Genomic DNA, 27,308 nt, shown 5'->3' with positions numbered 1-27,308 from the left:
CGATATTCTAGCAAGGCCATACAGATGGCTGGTTGAGAGCAGCACTTCATAAAACCATGAACATTTATTTTTTGAGAAATCTGCATTTTCTATACCAGATTATCTTTGCTGGGTCACAGGGTGCCTGGTGCATTTCTCCAGCTGTCATGAAGGAGGTGGGATACTTCCTGGACACAAGGCCATATAAACACACACACACACACACACACACTTAGGGCAATTTATAAGGACCAATTATCCTTATTCGCTTAATTCTGGCATGTGGGAGGAAACCTCTTGCAGAAAGGCTTCGGTGGGGATTCGAACCATACTTCTCAAAATATCATCTGAGCTTACAGTGTGATCAGGACATTACTGTGGAGGATATCATCCATAACAGGACTAAAACGTTTTTGCTCCAATTTTCATTTCTTCCACTTTCCAAGTGGAAACCTTTTCAACAACACCTTTATTCACATTCAACTCAAAATGCTTTATTGATCCCAATGGGAAATTAAATGTTGTTTTAACTCATTAATTCAAATTCTTCAGAGAGAGTCACTGTGGATGGTGAGGGCATAATGATGGTGTAGATTATAGAGGCACAACCCACAGATCCCATGCAGATGGTACCAAAGGTTCTGTTTTATGGTCATTCATCACCTGCAAATCAGTTCACCCAGTTAAAGTTAGTTTAGATCCACGTTTCTCAGAAGCATGCCAAGAAAAAAAAAAAAAAAAAAAAAAAAGACGTACAAGGGTATTTATAAAAGAAAAGTTGTATTTAGTGACTGGAATTTACAGAATTTTAACTCAAATGTACCTGATATCAAAGTCAATTTTGGAAAGCAAGTAAAAAAAAAAAGAAGAAGAATTTCTGTGATTGTCAGAGCCGTCCCAGCTGGCACAACATTCAGTCCTGCTGCGTGATCATCTTCAGCATCTGCAAGGCCATGGCTCCCTGGTCTGAAGGAATCTGAGATATAACAAGATTACAGTTCAACACTGAATTTCTACCATTTCTGCTAGAAAATACGCACTTTGAATTTAACTTAATTTAATTTTACTTAATGAGCTTCATTAAAAAAAATTAAAAAATCACATCAAGCTTCATCAGTCAACACCCAACAGAAATAAAAGTAAAAATCTGAGTACTTCTAGATAAAATACTTTATACCAGAAAAGTTTGCATCTTACAGTTCTTTCATCTACATTGTACTACAGGTCTATTCTACACCCTTATATTCTTCCAAACTAAACAGATCAGTGTTTCATAAAATTCAATGTTTAAAACTAAAGTAGTTAGAATCAGTTCAGGTTTTACCATGTGACCAGCTTTGAGGATCCAGTAGAATGCAAAGTTTTTGTAATTCTTGACAAAGGCTCCAGTGGTTCCTGGGGAGGCTGGGTCTTCCAGGGGGGTCCACCTCAGCTGGCTGAAACCAGGAAGTCCCTCCCACTTTAGCTGCTTCACCCAAAGCTCTTGACCTGGAAGAATAAAAATGTGCTTTTATGATTTATGAATGAGCTTTTAACATGAGCTCAAACATGAGGGTTGGTAACTTGTGTTCACCAGAGATGTACTAGTTTCAAGTTTTTATTTGGAAAACGATTTATATATCCTTCAGCTTTAATCTTCTTATCACTTCCTAAATTAGAAGGGGGAGGGGTGTCATGGTGTATCAGAGCACTCAATGAAAGAAATTCTGTCATTAAGTGTCAGTTAGAGACACTTTCCCCTTTAACTGGGGCTGAATTTCCATTGTGGTACAACTGGGTCCGAATAACATTTTGATCAAATGTAGACTATATAAATAAATGATCACAATCATTTTAATTGTAGTAGTTTAGCAGTAGTAACAGGTGAAGAAATTCAAGCCAACTTTATGCACATCAGAATTTTAAAGACAGACATTGATATAGTTGGCATTTGCAACAGTCTGTAGCCTCTTTTTAGTGGTTAGCATAACTTGACTAACAGTAAAAAGCAATCCGAGTGATTAATCTTTGGAACACGCATAACCTTAACAGATTTCCCAAAAACTGCCAGCGTCTCCAAACCCAGGCCACACCAGATCAACTGAAAGCTCAAAAACATTTTAAAAAGTCATTTTCCTGTTATCTAACATACTCTGTCTGTGTCTGGCGACCTGACTAAACCATAGACATGTCTACAACTTGTACTTTAATTTCAGTTTAAAACACTTCACTAATACCAAAAACAGCAAACACAATGTTCTTCTCAAAGGAAGAGTGTTGTAAGTGTGGACTAGTTGCATTTAGGTATAGCACATTCACTGACCAGAAAAAAAATATTTATTTCTGCACTTCACACCGACTGGTCACCGGCCTCTCTGTACATCTCTAGTGTAAAATGTATCACTGATTTGGAAGCTCATTTACCCATAGTGTCCACTATAAGATCCAGCTGGCCATTGTAAACCGTCACATTGACTCCAGCTGTCAGCAACTGGTCCACTATATCCACCACTGGCCTCATAAAATCACCGGCCATGTTGCTGAACACGTCTTCTGCTTGACCTGAAAACCAGAATAGATGAGGACAAAGAACGCAGAGGACATGAAACATAACACTGTGACTTGTACCAGACAGTCTATATATGGAGACTCAATCCAAATACCTCCCCAAGTGACATTCTGAGGGATGATGGCCAGTTTCTTCCTTATTGGTCCGTTCATCAGTTCGTTCAGTGACTGCTTGTGCAGAGGGCGAATGTGGCGGTGGGCTTGCAGAGCTGATGCAGAGAGGAAAAACATATCAGTTAGCTAGAGCAATAATATTAGGTCCAATCTTCATAAATTCATTTGGTAAGTGCTTTAGGTTTAGACAGTGCCATACAGATGAAGTTTTCTCCTGCAGCAGTAGTGACTTTCTCATCTGGTTGCTGGGTTAGAATGTTGTAGAAGTTCACCCCATTGGTGTTCTGGGAAGAAAACAGTTTTGCTCATTTGAAAAATAAATCTTTGATTTGTACATTATTTCAGTCCTACTATTATAACCCCTCTCTTAAAGGTCTTTAAGGCACCAAAACATTCCTGATTTGTCCAGAATAATACCAAAACCTGTGGAGGTCTTCTGGATCAGTGTGTCCCAAATGTTGCCTCAGTTCATATCACGTTTTCCCTAGTACTATACTTAATGACATTTCTAAACTGTTGTAAAACAGAGCTGGTATTTTTTTAACAAAAGAAAGGGGGAAAAAAAATCATCCTGGAACCTGCTGGGATTCGACCATGTAATCAGTCAAAGGGTCACAGTCCTGACCTTGTGACCAGACCACAAGCTGGAACCGGTAAAACAACTCTAGATCCCAGCATTCACAGTATTTCACACCTGAGTTCGACTGAAGCCCATTGGCCAAGTGTAGCCCCAAACAGCAGGGATACCCTGTGACATCATAAAAATCATAAAGAACCTGAACATGCTGGCTGTATTCAAGTACTTTGGATCCAAATCCACATCAGCTGTTAGTTTCTCATTTGTAGATCTGAGTTAAATTAATAAGACACTGTTTTTTTTTCATATTGACATCCTGCTTCTCTCCTGCTCCAGTAAACAAGCTTCTCAGCAACTCCAGACAAAATGCTGTCTGTCCATTCAGCTCTGTCTGGTACAGTTTTGTTTTTCAGCTGCTTAAATTGCCTCAATCACAGCGCAGATTCACTCCATCGTTCCAACAACACACCTCAAGAACCTACAGAGGTACGTGGCGAATGATTCCTGACAATCAGGTAATAATAATTTGTAATAAATAAATCAGTTCTATTAATAACTGCTCTTTGGGAAATTATTAATAGCCACTGATAATCAAAGTGATTATCTCCAACAAGCCATGGGTATTGTATGATTGGTTGAAGAATGCTTTTTTATTTTCCAAGCAAACTGTAAACTGAATTCTTATTAGCTGTTAGCTTGGCCAGTGAAAACATAATGTAGTAAATCCCACTGGTTTTGGAACTTGGGGTTTGTTGCCATTTCCACATCCTAACTTCAACTTCAGAGGAAGATGAAACATGCCATAAGTATTTGCCAGCAGCTCTTGGTTCACACCTGACTGCTCCAGCTCTTACAGGGAATCCCAGATTTTCTCCGCTACACTTCTCTTTTGGTTAGTTTTTGACTAAACAAAGAGCATTGTGCTTAAACGACTCGCCTGTTTTGCTCTTGGCAGGTTTTGGCCGTATGACAAAGCTGGTGTGATCAAATTTTCTTTGACATCAAGTGTGGCGTAAGAACTGTTGTGTTTGACGGCTGTGTCAGTTTTCCAATTAGACTGGTCGAACGGTTCAGTTGTGAGTGGTCACAATTGTTATGGGTTGTGTGTTTAAAGAAACCTTTTGGGTGTACGGGCTCCAGTGTGGTACCAACCTGCTCCACCACTGTCTCAGTGACCGACCACAGCTCAGTGGCTTTCAGAAACTGCTGCTGCTCCACAGCTTGCTTCACCTTCTCCGCTGCACTGTTGACATCAGCCAGGCCGTTGTTGTCCAGCAGGGACTGCACACAGCAGGTCAGAAATTCAACAGAGCAGCTTGGATCCACGGTTGTTAATGAAATGCACTCTGTGTGCTACTCACAGTGGTATAAAGGTATGGACCCCATGTCATCACAGAGTCTGGTAACAAAAGACAGTGAGTGGCATGTTGTCGCTTAAAATCTCTAAACATTTACAAAAAAAAAAAAAAAAAAAAAAAGGATGAGAGTCTGATCTGATCTGATCATATATGGAGGGACTGCAGAGGAGTGTTGACAGGAAACGTGAAAACATTGCATGCATGCATCCGTCACTAAGTGCTATTCACATACTAAAAAAAGATTTTGAGCTTTAAGTTATCAACTACATAAAACTGCCAATTAAGTTCTAAAAACAAAAGTGATTTTAAGTTCAAGTACATAAAAGCCATTTACATTTTTAAAAATATCCACATATAAAAGGTAAAAAACAAACAAACAAAATCAACGATTGGATGGCTGTTACCTATTTCCTATTTTTGTTCAAGTCTGAACAGTTGATTCATAATTTGACCAATTAATTTTTTCCCCCTGATGATTGTAAAACAAAAGGTGAGATGATGTGCTGTTAGTTTGTTTGGTAGAGATACGTAGCTTTGAATCAAACAGGGATAAAAAGAAAATACATATTTTACCTAAAGTTGTAAAATATTACTTATTACTAAACAAAGCCAGTTGAAGGAAGTTTGGCAAATCCTGATCTCTGGCACTTTGGAGCTTAATTATTTATCCACACTAACGTGGGTCCAAAATGAATCCATGTTTGTTTTAGTAACTACACCACCTAGTGGTGTGACATAAAATACTGTCACAATAGGAAACTTGCAAAAGCATTAAGCTCCAAAATGTGACTGTGGAGCATTTTTCTGGTGTGTTTTTGATTAGAACTGGGGACAAAGGTTGTTAAAGACTGAGACTGATATTGATACTGATACTCATACTGACCCAACGGGGAAATCCACGAGTCTCCAAGTGCCACACCTGCAAAGTTGCATTTCACTGAGCCTTGAGCTACAGCCTGTAAACAGACAATTTACCCAGGTTAAAAACAACACCTTGTTATCAAGAAAAGCTAAAGCACTCTTATAATTTTATATAACAACATATTGAAGTCATATAAGTTAATTACAGAGTAGAAGTCTGCTTAGAATCCTAAAAAAAGCAAACTTGCAAATCTGATTTATTTCTGCTTATGTGGCCCATCATGTGATACTTGCTTTACACGGTTTTTCCTCCATCATGACAGATAAAGCTGTGTGTTAGTAAAGCCATGGATCTGATGCTATAGACCCGAAGAGCAGTAAGCTCACCTTGCTGAGTTCCAGTGAGATGGCAGCAGCCATCTTTCCCCCATAGGACTCAGAGAAGATGTAGAAGGGCATGGTCTGCGAAATTCACACATTTTAACTCACAGTCAAGAATTTTAACTTCTTTCATATGGCAAATAATCCTCTCAAACTTAAGGAAGGAAATAGTGAAAATGTATCAACATAACCCCCACTTAGGACCATAAGAATGAGTCTAGTTACCAGTAAATACTTTCCTACAAGTTAACCAAGCCTTCAGACAACATTACTCTGGTTTCAATATGAGCTGATTGGAGGTCAGCTCACCTGGAACTCTGGCATCTGTGTGAAGAAATGTTTGAGCAGCACCAGCATGTCTGAGGCCACAGTGGAAACGTTGGTGGCAAAGCCGTCAGGCTGTTCAGCGTAGCTAAAGCCGGTGCCCACTGGGTTATCCACAAACAGCACACTGGCTGCCTGCACCTACACAACACACCATAGAGAACACACAATGTTTTTTGTTCATTATTTTAGTCTTTATTTTGTAGCTAGCCAGCATTGATTACAGAAAGGAATAGAACAGCCTTTGACCTATAAATTGCTCATCCATGCTTTTGCAGATCCTTTACGAAATTGCTTAGGTGCAACATAAAATACAACTTCAACTAAACTATTATCGAAAAACCAAAACTTCAATTTAAAGTGTACATGCAAAATGCAACCTGTGTACGAAACCCATCACTGTGCCAAAAAACAAAAAGCAAAAAAAAAACAAACAAAAAAAACACACACACACACACACACACACACACACACACACACACACACACACACACACACACACCATCTCCATTGTGAAACATGGACCTTAAACCAGGGGAGAAACTTTCTGGCTTTATGTTGGTATAATCATAGCAGTATTTAATCAGAATAAAATCTGTATGATATAATTTGTAGTTGTAAAATGGCAAACTGTTGAAATGATCAAGAGGTAAGAATAGTTCAGAAAATCTCTGAAAAGCACTGATATCTTACCCAGCTCGTCTTCCTGGGCTCCAGGTCTCTGTTCAGTGGTCCAATTTCTTCAAAGTTACCAAAGCCACTCCCTGATCCTCCTGGTCCTCCCTTAAAACGCAGAGCAGAGCCATGTTCATTTTACAACAGATTCTGTTGTCCCCCCCACAGAGTATCTCTCTAACTTGAGCTGTCAGCACATTTCAAGTTAAATGTTTGTCCTGAATATGGATTGATAAAAGTGAGACACACTGAAGAAAGCTGCAGAACATGAACCTGTGCATCTTTTATCTAAGAGACAGAGCACGTTAGCAACTGTTTCAGGGAAACTTTGACACTGTGGATGGTTACTTCCTCCTCTGTGGCTACTAATAGAAGCATCTCTGGTGTCACTCATCAGGTGACCATGTTCACTTCCACCAGCAAACATTTTAAATTCAGTTCTTTCATGGATCACAAACTACTTTAAAACAAAGCCGTTCAACTAAATGGCACTGGAGGATGCTTTCTTATACATATTCAATAAATTCAAATTATTATTAAATTATTGAAGTACCATATTTCTGTTTTCCATACACTGGTGTTTCAAGCTTATATTTCTGCTAATTGTTGCTTTTTCTGCTTACGTGACATTTAAGCTTAGAATATGACAGACCAACATTTTTCTTACAGATGATGTTATGCAGATTCTAACTTATGAAATATGAAGACAAAAACGTCCTTCTTTTTAATCTAAGGTCAATCAGACCAATACGCTGAAATACAGGTGTGATCGGTTTAGGTTTTATTTTGTACCTGCAGCCACATGACCAGCGGCAGGTCCTGATACTTAGCAGACGGAGTGTCAGCATAATACAGCCACCAGAACATGTGGGCCCCGGGTCTCACTTCCACGTAGTCCCATACTTCTTTACCCGCCAGCGGAGAGGGAAGCCCTGCGAACAACACACGTACATCATCCTGTATCTACATGGACTCTACAATTAACTCCAATGTGTGCTCATTTAGAAAGTTATTTACAATGATTCACTTTCGGCTTGCAGTCAGTGGAATCAAAGACCTCACAGGTGGTGATGATCAGAAAACAATCATGTTTAAGGGCAGGTTCTAGTAATTTAGGGGGGTAAAAATCCAGAAAGCTTACCTTGGGAGAAGAGAACAGAGAGAAAACAGAGGAGAGCTCCGAACCGAGCCATTGTTTCAGCCAGCCAGCCGCTCTGCTCTGCTCTGATTCAGGACAGAAATCACATGACACCAACCCAGTCAGCTGACACAGACACACGCACGCACACGCGCGCGAGTTGTGAGAGGGAGGTTCTAGTTGGTGTGTATCTAGTGACGTATCTATAGGTCGTTAGCTGGTTCGTCTGAAATAAAGTCACTGAACAGAACAGCTTCAGGAAACTTTTCCGTCAGGTGCGTGGCCAGCTCCAGTTCTAGAGAACGACCATCCTCCAGCTGTTAAATGCGCCTTTTCCTCATCACACCTGAATCAGATGGCTGAAATCCGTGATTCAGGTGTGAAGAAAATAAAGACAAACAAATGGCAAGAAAAAGTCCAAACTATGGCCAAAGGAGGAGATAGAGCTCCTCACAGCTGTCTAGTCTCCGGTTTTGGCTCGCAAACTACCGATTTTTTTTTTACCCCTCTTCCCCGCCGTACTCTCGTATTATTATTTTCCTGTAAATTTCCCGCATACAAGTCCATACTAATCACCATTTCACAAACACGACACATAACAATGTGTTCAGAAGGTTAGTTACAGTGTTCTGTAAACAGCTGAAAGCAGAATGAAGTTCAGTTGGATTGGAAGAGACTAGCGTGAGATGACTGTTACCACCTCCCGTCCTCTAAGGGGCAGTATGTGAGAGGTGGAGCCTTATTTTGAAAGGTTCAAGCGGAAGTTGTAGTTGAATTAGCCAGGGAGCGCATGAATAGAATGTTTTGGCGTCATGGCTGCGCACGGCAACAAGTTTATTCGCCTCCGCTTGTTTTTTGACTACCCGCCCCCGGCCGTCGTGGGGTGCCGCATGTGCTGGCTGCTCGTGGACCTGAATTCGTGCCGCGTGGTGGCCGATCTGGAGAGCGTCATCCGGGAGAAGTTTGAGTTCAGCCGCAGCAGCATCCTGAGCCTGTTCATAGAGGACTGCTACCTGCCGCACACAGAGAGCATCTACGTGGTGCGGGACAACGACAACGTCAGGTGCGCGTTCAGTTCAGGTGTCTCTGGGCGAGACAGACCTCAGTCTGGTCAGCATCGTGTTGGTACGATTAGAAATAAATCACCATGACAACCTGCTCTCCAAAGAAGGAGCTGATTTGAAAAAGGCGTTCTTCTCATCTGGAATTTGGATCTTTGATCCTCTGAGCTGAACTGAGCTAAACACTGTTTCTCACACTCCTTCCTAAATTATTCATAACTTGAACTTTTTTGTATTTTGTGACGTTAGAACCAGATGAGACTGAGATTGTCCCGGACCATTCATTATATTTTCTTAGAGATTTTTTTGCAGTCTCCAACTGTTTTCTACCAGAATTCCTCTGTATTTATTTTTCATCGATCTTCACGCCTCCAGCTTATCAGTAGTTCAGATATCAATAATCAGTAATTATTGGTACCAACTGATATGAAACTCTTACATTGTCATATGTTTTCCGGCCATATTGTCCAGCCCCAGTGTCAGGTCACCAAAGTTCATTTTACCTTCATGATTTCATGGCTTCTTGGAAAAATTTGGAGGAGTAATGTGTGCAACTTATTTATTTTGCTATGAAATAAAGGTTTTTATATTTATGCACTACGATGCGTTCAGTTTTCAGTAAAATCCAACTAAAATCAATGAAAGCTTACAATGTGACAAAATGTGAAAAAGTTTTAAAAGATATGACTAATTTTCCTAGACTCTGTGAGGACAGGGATGTGACCATTTAAAAACATTTGTGTGTTTCTGTGATCAGGGTGAAGGTGGAATGTCTGGCTCAGGTGAATGGACACAGCGGCTGTCCAGAGACGGTTGCTGTGTCCTGCAAGAAGAGACAGAGAGACACCGCAGAGGGACCGATCGTAGAGCACAAGAAGAAGAAGAAGAAGAGGAACGAGCTGGAGGACGGCACGGCAGATGTGTCAGATTTAGCTAAAAATGATCATGGGAATAAGATGTTAGAAATAAAGATGTCTGCGAAGAAGAAGAAGAAGAGGAGGAAGAGGACAGTGAAGTCAGTGGACAGAAGCCATCCTGCGCTCCCTGAAGCTGCTGCAGCCTCACACAAGCCCTCCAGCCCTGACAAAACGCCAGCAGGGAAAGTGAAAACACAGAATGTCCCCTCATCAGGCCCCAGCAGCAATGGCGATAAAGCTTGTCATCAAAAAGTAGCCAAGAAATCCAGCGCCTCTCCTGCTGCTTCAGAGGGAGCGCCACGCCAGAAACCCAGCTCCGAAAAATCTCGGCCTTCTTCCTCATCTGTGTCTTCACAAACAGACTCCTCCTCGGATGAGGCCGACGCTTTAAAAGTCCCAGCCAGAACCAAAGCTTTGCATCCCGACACCAGCAGCTCCAAGGCTGCAGCTCAGAACCAGAACCAGAACCAGAACCAGGCGCCCAGCACAGAGCGGCCGCCGCTCAACCGAGACAGTGAAGAAGAGATCCAGCTGGTTATCCGCCGGCCGCAGCAGACTCTCCTGAACATCCCCGGCCCGGGGGCCTGGAGGGGCCTCAGTAGGGGCCAGGACAGGAGGTGGGCCGAAGGGGATCCTGGAGAGTGCCCCGGGGTCAGAGGTCAAAGTGACGTGGAGCAATTCGGGAATGGCACAAAGGAGCCCTCTTACCAGACTGACTCTCTGAGCAACAAGTCTGTTGTTCTGCAGGTGAGTCTCCAGATGTGCCTGCAGATGTTTGCTGTGTTTGTGTGGATCAGGACAGTAGTGTTGTCTTGATCCACACTGTCCTGATGCTTTTATCATCATAACTTACGTCTTTCACAGATCTATGGCTACTAACTTTAATATACTTTATTGGACCAACACAAGCAGTGCAGAATTTGAAGTGTGTTGGTCATCAGCGTTTAATTTTGAAGTAAAAGTTTAGATAAAATGAAACGGCGTCCTGCTTGTACTCACTTGTTTATTTTAATATCTATGTGCACCAAAATCATTTTTAACCAATCTTCTGATGTAGAAGAGAGAAAGTGATGAAGAACCAACGTTGGAGTCTGTTTAATCTGCAAAGCTGAAGGTAGTTGGACAGGTTTAGGAAATAGTTACTACTCTATCAGCTTTATGTTAGTCTCAACAGTGTAGACACAGATGCATGTGTGCATGTGGCCATTAAGTCATCTGCTGTTAATGATATATGGCTGGACAATAACTTCAAGTCCCTCTGAGTAGAATGAAGCAGAACCCGTCCCGAAGGACTACAGCTCCATGCCGCTGCTGGCTGCCCCGCCCCAGGTGGGCCAGAGGATCGCCTTCAAGGTCAGTCTGGTTGAACAAATGCTAATGAATCAGGGCTGATCATCACATGGAGATAAATGTTCTTTGCTCTGCAAACAAAGAAATGGAAAAGACAAACGTGTTCTTGCATATTTTCGTTTCACCCTCTTCATCCTTTCATTCATGTACAGTTGCTGGAGCTAACAGAGAACTACACACCAGAAGTATCTGAATATAAGGTGAGGAGAGTCAGCTTTGATGAAGTCATTGTTCTCATAACCCAACAGTGTAGCTGAATAAAACGTCCAAGCTTGTTCTAGTGAATCCCTTACTCCTCAAACCTTCTACATATCTGTCTACATGTACATCAGGAGGGAAAGATTATCAACTTTGACCCGACGACCAAACAGATTGAGTTGGAACTTCTTAATGCCTCGCAAGGTAGGAACTGTTATTTTTGTTGTTTTTTTAAAAACTAATTTAACATAAACAATAATGAAACTCCTTCAGTTTAGTTTAGAACATATTTTATTGTATTAGTCAGGAGGGAACATATCAAGTATTTATTATTTGATTTATCTAGTCAGGAGGGAACATATCAAGTATTTATTATTTGATTTATCTCAGAATTATGAGGTGTGGCAGTGAAATGGCGGTACTTGTTCTGTCCTGTGACAGTGATGGAGTTCAGGATTGTAGAGAATATAATATATATATAATATTATATATAGAATATATAATATCGGTTATCGGCCACAACAGCAATATCAATATTTTCATGTCACCGCATCCTGAAATGTGTTGATCCTTCATCCAGTTATTTGGAGCCTCACAAGTTTTGTTCACTGCAACCAAACATTTCACTTTTGAAACTTTTGGCCTATGATTTCAATCACAGGGGGTTCATTCTGAATGCTTTATTAATTACACAAACCTTATGGTGAGGAATACTCCGGCTTTACAATGCGAGTTTAGTTCTGCTCCCACTCAGAATCGAGTCTGGTCACATTCTAGTCGTCTCCCCCTGTTGGCTGAATTTAACAGTCACAAAATAAAAAGTTTCTTTCTTTAAACCAAATGGGCCTGAAATGTCACATTATGTAATAACATTGCAATATGTAATAATGTAACAAAATCAGGTTTCAAAGTGTAATTAAACAGTTAAAAATGGCATTATGTAATGCACTTTGTGATACTTTCTGCCACATTATGTAATATTATTGTATTTTGTGCTGATTTTTACAAAATGCAGAGGTAGCTATTTTTTAAAATGACAATGTAATAATGTGGTGCATCACGTAATAAACTCTTATAAGTACATTGATTAGGGGGAAGGCCATCAGTGGTTTGTGATCATTTATTACAGAATGCACATTATTACTGGAAAAAAAAAGGTAAAAGCTGAAAGAAAAAGCTGCAATTTATAGAACATGACTCCATCATTATAAAAAAAACTTACTGTAATCTAACTTCATATTATCTCAGCCCCGTTCATGTCCTCTGTTCGGTTCCTCTCATTTCTGGTGTGCTTCCCCTCCAGCTCCTGCTGAACCAGGCAAGTTTGACCTGGTCTATCAGAATCCAGACGGCTCAGAGAGAGTGGAGTACGCCATACAGAGAGGATCTTCGGTAAGCTGCTTGTTTTGTAGACTTTATTGTGTTTCAGTAAAGTTTGTTAGATAAACCTTTGAGCATGTGTCCTGAATAAAGTCTTTATTCTACTGCGTTCTTCACTGTCTTTCCTGCAGGTTATGGAACGTTGGGACTCTCTGCTGGAGCCAAGACTCATCATTTAAACACAAGAACTTACATTCACTTTGTTTATTAGATTAAATAAATTTACTTTTCTTAAAGTAAATTTATTGGGATTTGTTCTTTTCTTGATGGATTTTATTTTTGTATATTGGTGCCACGACGGCTCGTTTTCTATAAAATTTTTATAAATGAAATCTTCCATCTTGAGTTCTGATTATATTGTTAGTTTTTCATTTCTGGTAGATATCTATATATGAATTGTGTTAACAAGGAAGACAGGAAGATTGATTTGGTGCAGTGTGCATGGTATAGACCTGGACACGTTAAGTATTCAACAAGGACAGCCTTGATGTTTGACGTTTTAAAACTTGTTTTACTTCATGAATTGAATATTAGGGTTTAGGAGAGTATATTGCAGTTTGTCTTCATTTCTCATGTCCTGTTTTATTTTCCACGCCAAGCAGAGGGGAGAGAAACTGCCTCTGCAGCAGCTTGTTTTTGCAAATAATACTCTATAGCGCCACCTGAAGGTAAAAGTCTAAACCGTTTGTGTCTAGGATGTGGGTGGTCTGCAGGAATACCGACGGCCCTTTTCTTGACCTTAAACCTGTACGAGACCTGCCTTGGAGGAAGATCAGCCCCAATGCGCTTCCAGTGAACAGAACAGAATCAAATTTGTCACCAATGTTCTTTGTCCTGAATCTGTATTGTTTTACTCTAAGGGCTTGAACAAATTACCTCATGTCTTTGATATTCTTAGTGTTAAAAACAATTTGATATATTTGCCATATAACCCAGTGGTAAGGTAAAACATCATCAGGCTAATCTCATTCTCAAATCACCATCTACAACAACTGAGGAAATATATATGTTAAATATGTTTAATTTGTGATTAATAAAGTATTTTTTAATTAAACTCAGTAAAGATCTACTGATAATATAGTATTTAAAATACTGCTATGTTTGCAAGATTTTTCCCTTCAAGAACATATTTAAAATAGTTGAATTAGCAAATTTTAATTCTCAAGTTTATCAAAACATTATGGAGGATAACATTTTCAAAATCATACCAGTTTTAGCCCGTTTTTGCTTGTAAATTAATTTCATCATGTGATAGAACCAAAATTTTTAACCTTTTTTTTGTTTTATATTATCGAGTGGTAGGGTGTTATTATTTTTATTCTAAGTGATACATAGAATAAAGCTAATGGCTGTGACCTGTGTTTATGTATAAAATATAAAATAACACGATGAACTCTTTCTTTCTTTTTTTTTTTTTTTTGTCCAATAATATTCAGAACTGGTACTTCTAAAAAATAGCCTGTGGTGTAAAGTAGAGTTACTTTACACCATAGAAGAAGGCGGATGCTGATACATCTGGGTTGTTGCTAGGCAGCTCATCGGTGACAGAATCCCTTCTGTTCAGGTCGTGAGTCCTCGTGCTTTTCCGGATCTTCTCGCGTTTTCCTAGCATTAGATGCAGCTGATGTCACAGGCAGCAGTGGCAGCGCCAGTCAGTCCGGCGGAGCTGAGGACTGGAAGGACGATGGCGACCGACAAAGCGATTCTCTTCACTTAAACCTGACAATTGAAATCATCATCAGAGAACCACCAACAATGGAGGGTCAGGGTCTCCCCGACCAGGACCAGCTGCTGCAGTTTCTGAAGCGGCTGAAGGAGGTTTTCGATGTCTGTGACGAGGATGCTGACGGCTTCATCCGGGTGGAGCACTTGATGGACCTTGGGCTTCAGTTCGGTCAAGGAGACGAGGTGAGCTGATGAGAATGGAAGAGACAATGTGGGTTAGTTGAGAATAAAGGACTCGCTAACGAATATTATTACTTTAAAAAGCATTCCATCATTTTCTCTGTGGCTAGTCGGAGAATAATGGAGTCCAGAGCTTGGTATCTAGACAGCCTGTCATAAACCTTGACAGGTTCTGCTGGGGAGCTTCTAGCATCAGGAAGGTTGCGTGGGGCCCCAGACTCTGGTTTCTGGGACTACTTCCTAGTACCAGGACGATCTCAATGCTTGGTCATTTGTCCTCTGTCCATAAAAAATGGAATAAAATGATGTTCTGTTGACCACAGATATGGAGGAGTCCGAGGACCCTGGACTGTATTAATCAGGGTTAGAGTCTAATTAATCACACTCCATGGAATCTCTCCAGGGTTCCCAGTATTCTGCAATACTGGGAACCCTGTAGTAATAAGGTCATGTGTGACCTTATTACTACAACTAACAATGACACTGTTAGCATTATGAATGAATTATATGCAGCCAGCCCTCTGAATCTGAGAATAATATAATTTATATTCTATTACTTTGCTTTTTTTCTTAGTGTTACAATGAACCCAACTCCAACAGATTGTACCTAGTATTACCATAAGGTCAAAGGTAATGTTAGTTTATGGAATTGTTCAAACAGTTTCTAGGTATGTATTTCAGGTTTCAGGAGAAAAACAGTTGAATGTTAAACTGTTGAAAGCTGTTTTTGTCAGAACAAAAACAGCTTCAGTGAAGAACATTAGTTCTCCTAAAGATTAAAAGCAAATTTCCCTTAATTTGCTTTTTGTAAGTAAAACAAATGAAAATAAAAAGTCACATAACAAAGAAATGTATACAGATATTTGATCAAATGTATGTCAGGTGAGAGAGTCGAGTATGAAAGCTCTACAGCCATGTTGTGTGAGCGTTCTGGGATGAGAGCGTGAGTTAAGCAAATTTTTCGAGAAACCTCATAATGGATGTTGCTGTACTTAACAGTGTTAATTATTGCTGTCATAAATTCACCTTCAGGATTCAATTTTTATTTAGCAACCTTTAAATTAGCTGAGAGACAGAGACACATCGCTCAGCAGCATGTCTATACAGACTCATGAAAGCATTAAGGTTGTCAGGTTTTGGTGATATGTTTTGATCATCGTGCGTTCGATCGAAATGCGAAGTGCTACTTCCATTTTCAGAAAAGTGAACCTGTCTGTTGTTGCAGGTCAAAAAGCTGACTAAGCATCTGTGCCCCAATGCTCACGGCAAAATCAACTTCAAAGAGTTCTGCCATGCAGTGTTCGCTATCAAAGGTAAGACCACTTCTGTCACTGGTGATACTCGGATGACTTCCATCTGTATTTATTATATATCAATAAGCACCAAGTTGCATCTTTAGTTTATAATCACCGTAAAATAAAATAAAACGTCCACCCTCCTTTTGGAAGAGGAAGACAGTCAGAGGCTGTAAAACACAACAGTACAGCCCTGGTTTGACCTGTGGTTGATCATCCTACATGCATACTTGTTGTCCTGGCAACAAAGCAGGAGACAGAAAATCAAAACCTGTGTGAGCTCTGGAGCATCTCACCTCACAGATTTAGAGCTAGACATCGTCATGTCATTCTGCAGAAGGCAATACAATCACAGTCTGTTGGCAGTAGTATGTCAGGCAATTTAAGATCAGAAAATAGATTAGAATACCAGACAAAGAAAAATACATAGCAGTTTCTAAATAATTGCTTCATTTATTAAGGGGGAAAACATTATTCAGACCAGCCTGTCTCTATTTGAAATCATAAATAAATGATGATTAACCTCAGTAACCTGGTCATTCCCTGACCTGAGTTACTACCAAACGGAACGGGACTCCCAAAGATCTCGGCCTGTTACATCTGTTGTGTATCTAACATAAGAAGACATGATACTGATCATCTAACATGTGGATGGAGAGACGTTCTCCAGCGTCAGGATCTGGATTATTTGGCTTAATTGAATTTTGGTGTTGAAGTTCAGTTTGTGTGGAATCCTAAATGTTGCGCAGGGTGCAAAGAAATGGGATTTGGACTTCAGATTGTTGCCTTAATTTGAAATAATTATACTAAAGGAATGCAGTCTTGCCATCCAGTGTGTGTACATTAAGCTGTACAGTCTATTGTATTTACACTATTACCTCTTCTTACATTTCTGAAAAGTAATTCCTTTATCTCCATCTCCTTCTTCTATTCGTCCGTTGCTGCTACAGGTTTTGAGGAGATATTAAAGATGGCGGTTATCCCTCGGAGTCAGACATCCCAGCATCAGTCAGTCACAGACAACGGCTACGTTTATCAGGTAAAACCTTTGTGCTAATGCTCCAAACTTAAGACAACACAGTTGTGGGACACAGAGATGAAACACTTTATCCACAGTGTGTCTGCTTGTCTTCCTTCAAACACGTCAACTAGAGCATCCGCCCGTTCTTCATCATGACGGTTCAGTACAACGTTGCCCCGCATCAGACTGCTGCTGTTGTGTTACGAGTATGTGTGAACAACCACGTCTATCTGACTCTTAAAAAATAGAGTTAATGTGAATTGACTGTAAAACATGATGTTTTCGCTGTGGTGTTAATGTTGCACAGCCCTGCAAGAGTTCAGCTCAGCTACACAGTTGCTTAGCAACAGGAGGACAAGTGAGAGAGACGGCGGTGTAGCCGTGTTCTGACAAAGATCCTCTAACAAAGTGATGCAACAATTCTTCAAGTGTTGTAAATGTTGGCATGAATGAATAAACGAGTGTATTTGGTGTGCATCTGGAATTTTTTATTGGTAATAGTGAGTAAATATTAGAATTAAAACGTATATATAATTCCAGTGACTAAATTGGGTGAGAAACTAAAGAGATGCATGTTGTCAAGTCGTGCATGAGTGTGCAGATGAGATGCAAACATTTAATGTAGAAATCAAATTTTCTGTCAGATTGTTGGAAATCTCTATCCCTCTAACATGATGCAGGACAACATGCAGAATCCACACATTTTAACCAAAGACGTTTAGCAGCGCTCACATGATTTGATTTGTTTCGATGAGAATCAACATATAAATGACTATCAGGCTCACCAAAATGTTTCCTAAGAGTTCTTTTCTCAGACATGTTTAGAAATGTGATCTCTGAATCTTTCACTTAGCTTCTCATATTTTAAACAAACATGTCTGAATATAGACCTTAGACATGTTATCCCATTATGATTTAACCACTGAAAGCTTTTTGGATGCTCTGTCCAGATGAACTGGTGTTAAACAACCACTGCAAATGTAATTATTGACGATATCTGAGCCTAACTCTGACCACCTCCAGCTTTGTTGTTAAGACAATACCAGTCTCTGCTCTGGGACATGTACCCGTATATAATGCTCATATTGGCTAATGAGAAATGCAAAGCTAAATTATAGCCAGTAACCTAAAAAGCATTGACATTATGGAAGTTAGCCTTCAGTTATGTCGCTCCAGTTCCTCTAATAATCTCTAACTATGCTACAGAACAGATCTTTCTGGCTAATTTACTGTATCTATTCTAATATTAGATTGATTTTTAATGCATTTTGTAAATATAAAAATAGAGCATTTCCAGCATTTTATAGTGCTTCATGTGCCACACACACCTTTTCCTCAGAAGCAAAATATGCATTAAGCATAAAGCAGTCTGGTAGTGAAAACTGTACAGCGCTTTCTTTAAAAAACAAACAAACATAGCCTTATAATAGTCAAATAAAACCCAAAGTAACCAGTTATAAATATGAAAGTCCTTTGTTGCATTAGAGTAGGCGTGGCCTTCAGCAGAGTGAGTCCAGACAGATGCATGTATTATTAATGTTTGTATCTGGGGCATAGTCCATGCTACCCTGTCTGATAAACCAACAGATTAATAACTCATCAAATGAATATAGTGATGTTGTCATAGCCAAACAATAACTAGAACTAGAGCATCATCATCAACTTTGGTTCAATTTGAAGTGAAGTTAGCTTTACGCCGGTTTTTCTGGAATAAATGTGGTTCGTCAATTATTCCTGTTGATTTGGCCGAACTGCGGCAGGTCATGGCAGATCAGTCGAAAATCCATAAATCATCAACAGCTTCCATCCATTTCCATCAGCCTCACCTTACAGATCCATGAACCACCACAACAAACTCTTGACTCTGTCATTTAACGGACTCAGAGCACCGAGAGAAAGAAGATTCTGAAATAGTATTTTAATTCAAGTGTGTCAGGTCACCAAGTAAACAAAATAACTGGGTCCAGTCGAAAACTGTTTACATATTTACCAATTCAGTTTGATTCATCTTAGTAAGAAAAAACCTCACCTACTAATATTATTGCTGTTATTTTGACATATTTCATTCTGTATGTCTGCAGAATGGTGAGGTGCAGCTCGGCCCTCCTATCATCACATGTAGGCGATCTTACCCAGAATGCAGTGTGTACAACGTGAGGCGTGGAGCTGAGTGTGACATGGACAGCGCTGCTGAAAACACCCACAGCTCTGACTCCCAAGAGACATCGCAGGACAGGTCAGTTCCAAAAAACAAGTGACCGTTTGGAACTTAGCAAAGCATGTACTGACTGAAGCTGTTGCTATGCAACCACAGACACGTGACTGGATCGGCGTCGGCCCCTGCCGTCCCCAGAGAGGAGCAGTTTGAGGACTATGGTGAGGGGGTGGATGTAGACTTCAGCCCCAGCAGCCCTTGCCCTGAAGACGACAGCAGGACCAATGGCTTCTCAGACTTGGGTTCCTCACTCCCTTCCAGGTTTGGATTTTGTCTGGAAATACAAACAAATCACAATCTTTAATTTTGGTCTGAAATAATTCTGAACACATTTGTTAGAATGGAAGCTAAAGGAGACGGCTAGCAACTGTAACTCCATTCCATCTGGAACTGTTGAAAAGTTGTGAAGCAGATGCTGTGATGCTGAAGCACAGGGCAGCTTCAGGAGAAGAAGATTCTCGTTACTTTTAACAGAGTCCAGCCTGAATGAGCACCAAGCAGCTCCTCAGATGTTGTAGTAAATAAATTCAGTTTTCCTCTAAATGTCTACCTACGACTGTTTTTGTTTCTTTCTTTTAGTCGTTTCCATTGACCATATAATTGTGCAATTTAACTTTTAAAAAATACATTTGCTTAATGGAAACATGGCAATTAAAAAAAAATACACAGTGTTTTTTTTTATATATATAAAAAATGTTTTGACACTAGGATTAGGTGGTTTTTAGCCTTATCAAAATTGGTTCATTTTGCAAAACTGCAAAGGAAACACTTTTTTTTTATCACGAGTCACATGACCAACAACCAGATGTTACCACGGGTGCATCCGAAGATGGCAGGAAGTAGTTGGAGGATGATGGCACAGCTTGATTTTTAATGATTTATCACATGAACAAACTTATTCATGTGTGATTTCAATTGCATGTCCTTTTTGATGGAATCACAGAAATTGCAGAATTATGCTTTTGTTGACCTCAGCATAATGTTAAAAAAATTTTGTGCACATTTGTAATGGAGACGCTGCTGTCGATGATAAAAATACCTAGAGCCTTCCTTCTGTTAGTTTTACTGTTTACCATTACTTTCTTCATCTATTTCTCTCTTTTTTTGAGTAAAAATGACTGTTTGGTTTGTTTTGTTGGTATCTATGGAAGGTTTTGTCTGCTTTAATTGTCCCGTGTTATGTGTTGATCTTGTTTTTCCAAACACAGTGCTGGTCATACTCCTCAGAAGATGCAGCAGCTGTACAACAGCGATCTGCTCGACATCTACTGTTCTCAGTGCTGCAAGAAAGTGAATCTTCTCAATGACCTGGAGGCTCGTCTTCGAAACCTCAAGGCAAACAGGTAGACAAAAACAGAAAATTGCATTGCACTCGCACCTTTGACTGTAGATTTACTTTTAACCAGAAGCACTGCCATAACACCCTGACTGCTGACTCAGCATTATCATCACAGATTTACTGTAGGAGATGTGAAGCCACCAACACTAAACCCATGTTCCGCATTTATCTCTCTAAATTAAGCCAGACTTGGATCTACGGCAACTAATTTCAGACCAGGCACCAGGCAGTACTTGATAAACTCACATCAGAAGGGAATTGAAACATAAATTGTTGACTGCAGAATAGTCATTATAAGACAAACATAAAGACTCGAGTGGTTGTATTTGTCAGAGCGGCATTGTTCTCTTTTTTCAAAGCAGGCCATTTAAAACCTGTCGTGGTTAGCTTGACTCACGTTCTGCTTTGTGTTTCAGTCCTAACAGGAAGATCTCCAGCACAGCGTTTGGACGGTGAGTGACCTTTAGGAGCTAACCTTAACCTTTTTGTTGTAGATGTGAGATGTAGCCGTGTTCTCTGTGTATTGAGTGATCAGGTATTTTTGTCTTGGTGTCTCTGCAGTCAGCTGTTCCAGGCCAACCTCGGAGTTTTTGGCTCCAGTCAGGGCAGCAGCACAGAGGACCTGTTCACAGACAGCATCGACTCCTGTGACCTCGACATCACAGACAAAGTACACAAACACACACACACACACACGCACACACACACAAATGAAGTTAGATTTAGATTTCCTCATATGCAATTATTAGACACTGTGTTCTAAGGGAGTTATTTTACCAATTTTGGCCAATTCTACTTTATTAGATTCAATTTGAATACTTAGTTTATTATTGATGTTTCCATCTATGCCACATGGCACATACACTAATGGCATGCAGAGCATCCTTGATATTTGACTGAATAAGTAACATGGATTATGATTCCTCTGCTTTTGTCACTCAGGTCAGTTATCTGGAGAAGAAGGTGACTGAGTTGGAGAGTGACAGTTTGGCCAACAGTGACCTGAAGTCTAAACTCAAACAGGAGAACACCCACCTGGTCCACAGGTGGGAGAAACATCCAGTACATGCTGGGGTTTTTAGCTCCTGTGACTCATCTTCATTCACGCAGATCTTAGTTTTATATCATACATGTTTGATCAGTATGTAACGGTTTGCCTCTCAGGGTGCATGAGCTGGAAGAGCAGGTGAAGGATGCTGAGACAAAGGCAGCAGAGACGCTGGGGGAGGAGATGAAGCGCCACCGTGAGGCTTACAGCAAGATGGAGAGAGACAGAAACACGGAGATAGATCTGCTCTGTTGCCGGTAACCTACAAGCACGCTGCAGCACAGCCTAAAACATTAATTATTGCCAGACAGACTCAAACATTCATTTTGCATCATCATCAAGAGCACAATTTTAGCTAACTGAATAAAGTGGGACTGGGAGGCCATAAGCAGTGTGACTGTAGCTAATGTCAGTGTTTCTGCTCACTGCTTCTTTACAGACGTACAATATTCTGCACAAGTAAACACTCACTTCACTGGGTGTTTCTGTTTATTATGAAGACTCTGTATTTACCAAAATCAAATCAACAATAGGCAGGTGAAACAGAAGCAACTATCTGCTGTAAACTGAAGCTCGGCTCCTGTCTGAAAGGTTTTGCAGCCTCTTACAGACTTTTTTCCAGGATTGTTTTGTGTATAACTCAGAACAGCTTCCCTGTCCCTGCTGCAGGCAGAGTCCCCACATCATGATGCTACCTCTACTGTTTCACTGTAGAAATGGACGGTTTTTATAATGTTTTTATATGGAGGCCAAAAAATATTTTACATTTCAAATTTATGCTTTTCATTTAGTTTTTGCTTCACATTGTGAATTGCAAACACATGAGAAATAATTACATTCATTTGTCCATATTAAGAATCAGTCTATTGAATGAGCTCAGTGCAAAAGGAACAGTATGCCCAAACTAAAATGAGTGATTTTAATTTTTATGCAAACTTGTGCACAGGGTCCAGCAGTTAGAAGAGGAGAATGGAGACATGAGCGTAAATGTGAGCAGACTCAAGTCTCAGTCTGAGAAACTGGACCAGGTGAGTCAAACGGAGGACAGGCCTGGGCTGCAGGACACTAAAAAAAACCCTGATGTTGCCATTTTTCTACCATTGTGATATATACAGTATTGCAAAATGAAAACAATAACAAGAATTTCCAGCAGATAACTTGAATAGCACCTTCAGTTATGCTGCACTCCGGACATCTGGCTTACAATTAATCTGCTCTGATCTTACCTCTTCTAGTGGATGTCACAAGCATGTTTGTTTCTGTATCTGAGAGTTCAGGTTCTTATTAAGGATGCAGGATATTATTAAATCCTTTAATCTCCATGGCAGAGCAGTCCTCCCCTACTACTCTCCCACTCAGCTCCTTCAGACTAGCCAGCAACGATTAGTAAACACCTGGTGGAACTGTGCATCTGCTGAGCTCATTATAGCCGCTGCTTCTCAGAGCAAAACTGCAGCTCTGTTACACATCAGCTCTATTTTCACAGGATTTTCCAAGAAAAGAACGCTGTCTCTGTGATACATGCTTTTTGCTTAACTTTTAGGGTTCAGGTAAATAGTAGTGATTTCTCTGTCACATTCAGTCTTCCTGACCTGGTCTTCTTGTTCACGCCGCAGGAAAAGCAAAGGATGACGGACAAACTGGAGGACACCAGTCTGAGGCTGAAGGATGAGGTGGACCTGTACAGAAGGATCATGGATAAGCTCTGGCACAACCGCCACGAGTTTCAGAAAGAAAAAGAGGCCATGCAGGAGGTGAGGCCGCCTTTCTCTCTTACTGTTGAAGTAGATCTGTCTCCGTTCCTGCAAAGTTGTCATGATGCATAGCTATCATAATGGAATTTTTATTTATTTTTTTTTACAACCCAGAACAGCTTTTTTAGCTGCAAGGCTAAATAATACCTTTATTATGACCCCAAAACCAGATGAGAGTACAGAAAGGAGAGAGAGAAGGAGGAACTTAAGGATTCTTATACAATATGAAATGAATTAAACTCAAGCACTATCAAGGACCCAGCCACATCTAGAATGCAGTCTTATGTGTTCGGACAAGACTGTCTCCACCAGAACAGTGAGATGCTTTCCAGTCCCCAGGAACAAATCTAAGGTTTTTAGTCTAGATTTAAAGGAACTCTGCGTTTCAGCTGTTCTACAGTTTTTTAGATGTTTGGTTCTGGTTCTGGTGATGCAGAGCAAAACCAGAACTAGAAGACCAGAGAGGTCAACAACAGCAGCTCTTTAATATATTTAATTTTTCTTCTGCACCCAGAAAAACAGAACTTCACCCTCCTATGACTCACCTGCACATATCAGAACCTCCTCTCATCCACACCATCACCCTCTAATGACTATTTTAAAAAACAAGGATGTTTAGGGTTATTAATTCTCTCTGGTTTAAGTAATGTATTTTTAACTGAACAAACTAAAATTAATCAACAAAAAAATACAAACAAATTTGATCAAATATTTTGTGTCTTCTGTTTGCAGTTGATTGATGATCTGCGCCGGGAGCTGGAGCATCTGCAGCTGTTTAAGTTGGAAATGGAACATCCTGGGAAAGGCAAAGTGCTGTCTGAGTATAACGCCAAGACCAGAGAGACTGAAATGGAACATGAAGTCAGGAGGCTGAAACAGGTCAATGAATAGAAAACACTCCGGCTTGTTGAGGAAATCCTGTGTCTTTGTGCTGTTGAGTCACATTTTTATTCTCTGTCACTGATTTCATATTATGTCCAGGCCTGATAACAAATTTTACCAAGGTCATTTTAATTTATTATGTAATTAACTGCTTATTGTGACGGGCTTAATTGTGTTTGTTAAGCTAATCAGTGTTTTTGTAGTGAGTACATTTCATTTAAACATACAAATCACAAAGTTAAAATTGGATTAAAAACAAACATTAATGAAAAGACAAAACATTTATAAAATTGCATTAATAATTTAAACCAATATTCATATTTAAAAAGGTACATTTAAATAGGAATGTTTTTGTCGCTCTTTGCTTCAGGATTCATGGCAACATAAAAACAATCCAGTGTTGAGGTGTTTCAGATCAGAAACGACTCCACTAAAGAGTGAATCATCTGTAAATATATTTCAGAATGATGCTGCTGACAGCCCACTGTGTTACTGCTTCATTGTTACTGTAGGTGGAATTTTATTACCAGCCATAAAGAGTCACTGATTCTATTTACATTAGAATCAAAAAAGCATAAAGTCTTTAGGGAGAAACTTTTTTTTTTTTTACTCATCAGATGTTTGAATCTTTGCTCTCACGTATTTCCTTGCAGTGAGGTCTGATTCTAACCTTCACCCACTGTTGCTGAAACACCATTTTTGTCTCTGAACTCTTCCAGGAGAACTTTAAGCTCAGAGACCAGAACGACGATCTCAACGCTCAGATTCTGAGTCTGAGTTTGTATGAAGCAAAGAACCTGTTTTCCTGCCACACCAAGGCGCAGTGCCTCGCTGCTGAGATCGACAACGCTTCCAGAGACGAGGTCAGGCTGATGGAAGGAGCGCTTCTTTTTGTCGTTTGTTGGAATAGAATCATTTGAACTTTCTTCTTCTTGTCCCTCTTACAGCTTGTCGACGCTCTGAAAGAACAGGAAGAGATCAACCTGCGTCTGAGACAATATATGGACAAAATCATTCTGGCCATTCTTGACCACAATCCTTCCATCCTAGAGATTAAGCAGTAAACTTTACATTTGTTTTAGAGATGTAGTGGTAATTAGCCATGGCACCAGCTTCTATATGTCTGAATGTTTGAATGAAAGGCTTCAAACACTGAATGGACTTGAACATGTTTTTTTTTTTCACCTTTCAGTTTTTTTTCTTATCTTTTTTTTTTTCTTTTTGACCAAAAAACGTGTTTGAACTTTTTTAGCTCATACTCTTCACCTAAATTTTGACATAAACAAATATGCTAAAAGTCAGGACTGTTTCACACATTCCTTCAAGATCATTTTATTGATCGGACAAGGAAATTATTTTGTCCAAGTTACACAAAATAGAGTAAAATATGAATAAATAGGAGAGAAAAAAAAGAAAGTAAAACAGAGTAGTCAGTTAGTTAAAACACCAGCTGTGCGGTATGCCACATCAGTAACGTCTTTACAACACTGGCTGACTTTAGCCACAGTTTCAATCTGTTTAGGTAGCAGGTAATGTAGTGTATTTGCTCCATCATGTAGTCGGTTCAACTGGGATTAATTCTAAACTTAAAGGACGTGTTTAGAGTAAGGAGCATTTCAGGGTTTCCTCAGGCACTGCCTCCATCCGTGGTTCCATTTCTCTCCTTCTAATATTTTAGAGTGTCTGTTTAAACACACCTGAAGGTTTACTAGATATATGATATATATATATATATATATATATATAACATTCATTTCTTATGCACATGGTGTATGAGCCTAAGAGTAATTCCAGGTCTTCCAGGTGCAAATATTAAAAATGGTGTGCCAAATTGTTTCACTGATTGAGAGAGAAAACAACAAATATCTGAAGTACCTTATATAAGCTGAACAGCTTGCTCGTCTCTTAAAGCCTGAATGTCTGGAGTCAGATTGTGACACATATGTCACATGTTTGTACTATGATCAAGGTTTTAGCTGACAGTGAGTTGGAGAGTGAAATGTCATCCAAAAGCTTTACCTTGCGTTTCTAGTTGTTTGTGTTTCTAAGACTAAAGAAGTTTGTCCCATTCTGCTCCCCTTACTGACACAACGTCACTTTGTAGGTTCTCACCTGCCTGGCAAGGAGTTAAAAAAAAAAACTGTTTGCAAATAAATGTGGATCCACTTAAACAATGAAATGAAAAGAAATGTTGTAGTGGAAATCAAGCACATTCAGCACATTTTAGACACCCGGGTTTTTCACCAACTACAGATGTTATTTCTTACAAGAACGCTGCAGTTCCTGTAAGAAACAATAAATGAATGTTTGTAAGCAACATTTTAACACCATTCCCTCATTTTGTCCAGCCCAAGCATTCTGACCTGGTCCAACACACAGTGAACCACTTCTTAGATTTATGTTGTAAATATTATCTCCTTAACCAATGTTAATAAGATATTGTACTCAGATCACTTTCAAACTTATGCTCACTTTGTCACTTTGAACAACTCTGTAAACATGTTAAAGGAGTCCACAGTTGTGAGTGAGGAATGCAGTTATTAACCTGCAGGAAAAAAAGCTCTACATCCTTTAACAAATATAAGTATTTTTGTGTTGCACTAACTTTGTGATTTCTTCTTTTTCACTTCTTGTATTCAGTTGTAAAACATAGAAAATGGCTGTTATGTCAGAAGTTGTTTGGCCTTAGATTGAATAGTTTCTGTTATGATCTTTATTTAATGTTGTACTTTGCCATTATACTTTTCATTTATTCATTCTAAATGTCGTACAGATTCAGTTCCACTGTTTCTGTGAGTCGCTCCATTTGCTCAAACCGCTTTTTGTTTTTTGACACAAAATATGTAGATTGATGTACAGCATACTTATACATTTGATAGGTATATTAAACCTGTTGGGTATCATCTGTCACAATTCACATGTGTCCATTTTGTTTTTGCTTACTTGTGTAAATAAAATCCACTTGCTTTGGTTTGGCAAGTTAGCTCTT

At 39.7% G+C, this 27,308-nt stretch overlaps 3 protein-coding genes across 4 annotated transcripts; 2 read left to right on the top strand and 1 right to left on the bottom strand.

Moving 5' to 3' along the window:
• Positions 1-129: 129 nt before the first annotated feature.
• On the bottom strand, positions 130-8,246 carry scpep1 (serine carboxypeptidase 1). Of its 2 annotated transcripts, XR_006368993.1 has the most exons (14): positions 7,958-8,244; positions 7,609-7,748; positions 6,835-6,924; positions 6,127-6,282; positions 5,824-5,898; positions 5,459-5,531; positions 4,579-4,616; positions 4,370-4,498; positions 2,840-2,924; positions 2,622-2,735; positions 2,383-2,520; positions 1,304-1,467; positions 803-955; positions 130-642 (listed from the first exon to the last, which is right to left on the bottom strand). XR_006368993.1 is itself a non-coding variant. In XM_044099064.1 (13 exons), the coding sequence occupies exons 1-13, from the start codon at positions 8,007-8,009 to the stop codon at positions 893-895; spliced, it is 1,317 nt and encodes a 438-aa protein (XP_043954999.1). In that variant the 5' UTR covers positions 8,010-8,246; the 3' UTR covers positions 743-892. The 2 variants fall into 2 exon arrangements, 1 of the variants encoding a protein (XP_043954999.1); XM_044099064.1 differs by lacking the exon at positions 130-642 and having other exon boundaries at positions 743-955; positions 7,958-8,246.
• A 96-nt stretch (positions 8,247-8,342) lies between these two features.
• On the top strand, positions 8,343-13,101 carry coil (coilin p80). The gene is made up of 7 exons (XM_044099062.1): positions 8,343-9,017; positions 9,773-10,679; positions 11,199-11,285; positions 11,435-11,482; positions 11,615-11,684; positions 12,784-12,872; positions 12,992-13,101. The coding sequence occupies exons 1-7, from the start codon at positions 8,767-8,769 to the stop codon at positions 13,037-13,039; spliced, it is 1,500 nt and encodes a 499-aa protein (XP_043954997.1). The 5' UTR covers positions 8,343-8,766; the 3' UTR covers positions 13,040-13,101.
• Positions 13,102-14,300: 1,199 nt separating this feature from the next.
• Positions 14,301-25,731, top strand: rab11fip4a (RAB11 family interacting protein 4 (class II) a). The gene is made up of 15 exons (XM_044099059.1): positions 14,301-14,768; positions 15,991-16,078; positions 17,011-17,099; positions 19,163-19,317; positions 19,396-19,557; positions 20,505-20,639; positions 21,052-21,087; positions 21,197-21,305; positions 21,578-21,681; positions 21,800-21,940; positions 22,630-22,711; positions 23,300-23,437; positions 24,170-24,316; positions 25,039-25,182; positions 25,267-25,731. The coding sequence occupies exons 1-15, from the start codon at positions 14,616-14,618 to the stop codon at positions 25,381-25,383; spliced, it is 1,800 nt and encodes a 599-aa protein (XP_043954994.1). The 5' UTR covers positions 14,301-14,615; the 3' UTR covers positions 25,384-25,731.
• Positions 25,732-27,308: the final 1,577 nt, after the last annotated feature.

This window comes from Gambusia affinis, linkage group LG19, assembly GCF_019740435.1.
Source record: "Gambusia affinis linkage group LG19, SWU_Gaff_1.0, whole genome shotgun sequence".
NCBI classification, from domain to species: domain Eukaryota; kingdom Metazoa; phylum Chordata; class Actinopteri; order Cyprinodontiformes; family Poeciliidae; genus Gambusia; species Gambusia affinis.
This window is presented reverse-complemented; position numbering and strand designations above follow the sequence as displayed.

What these genes read in the sequence shown, in the direction of transcription:
- scpep1 (XM_044099064.1), bottom strand. Translation starts at nt 8,009, where the DNA reads ATGGCTCGGTTCGGAGCTCTCCTCTGTTTTCTCTCTGTTCTCTTCTCC. An exon ending in CTCTGTTCTCTTCTCCCAAG is followed by an intron (nt 7,749 to 7,957) that starts GTAAGCTTTCTG and finishes TGTTGTTCGCAG; the next exon opens with GGCTTCCCTCTCCGCTGGCG. An exon ending in CTCGTGGATTTCCCCGTTGG is followed by an intron (nt 4,617 to 5,458) that starts GTCAGTATGAGT and finishes TTTTGTTACCAG; the next exon opens with ACTCTGTGATGACATGGGGT.
- coil (XM_044099062.1), top strand. Translation starts at nt 8,767, where the DNA reads ATGGCTGCGCACGGCAACAAGTTTATTCGCCTCCGCTTGTTTTTTGAC. An exon ending in CGGGACAACGACAACGTCAG is followed by an intron (nt 9,018 to 9,772) that starts GTGCGCGTTCAG and finishes TTCTGTGATCAG; the next exon opens with GGTGAAGGTGGAATGTCTGG. An exon ending in ACTTCTTAATGCCTCGCAAG is followed by an intron (nt 11,685 to 12,783) that starts GTAGGAACTGTT and finishes CTTCCCCTCCAG; the next exon opens with CTCCTGCTGAACCAGGCAAG.
- rab11fip4a (XM_044099059.1), top strand. Translation starts at nt 14,616, where the DNA reads ATGGAGGGTCAGGGTCTCCCCGACCAGGACCAGCTGCTGCAGTTTCTG. An exon ending in AGTTCGGTCAAGGAGACGAG is followed by an intron (nt 14,769 to 15,990) that starts GTGAGCTGATGA and finishes CTGTTGTTGCAG; the next exon opens with GTCAAAAAGCTGACTAAGCA. An exon ending in TCCAGCACAGCGTTTGGACG is followed by an intron (nt 21,088 to 21,196) that starts GTGAGTGACCTT and finishes GTGTCTCTGCAG; the next exon opens with TCAGCTGTTCCAGGCCAACC.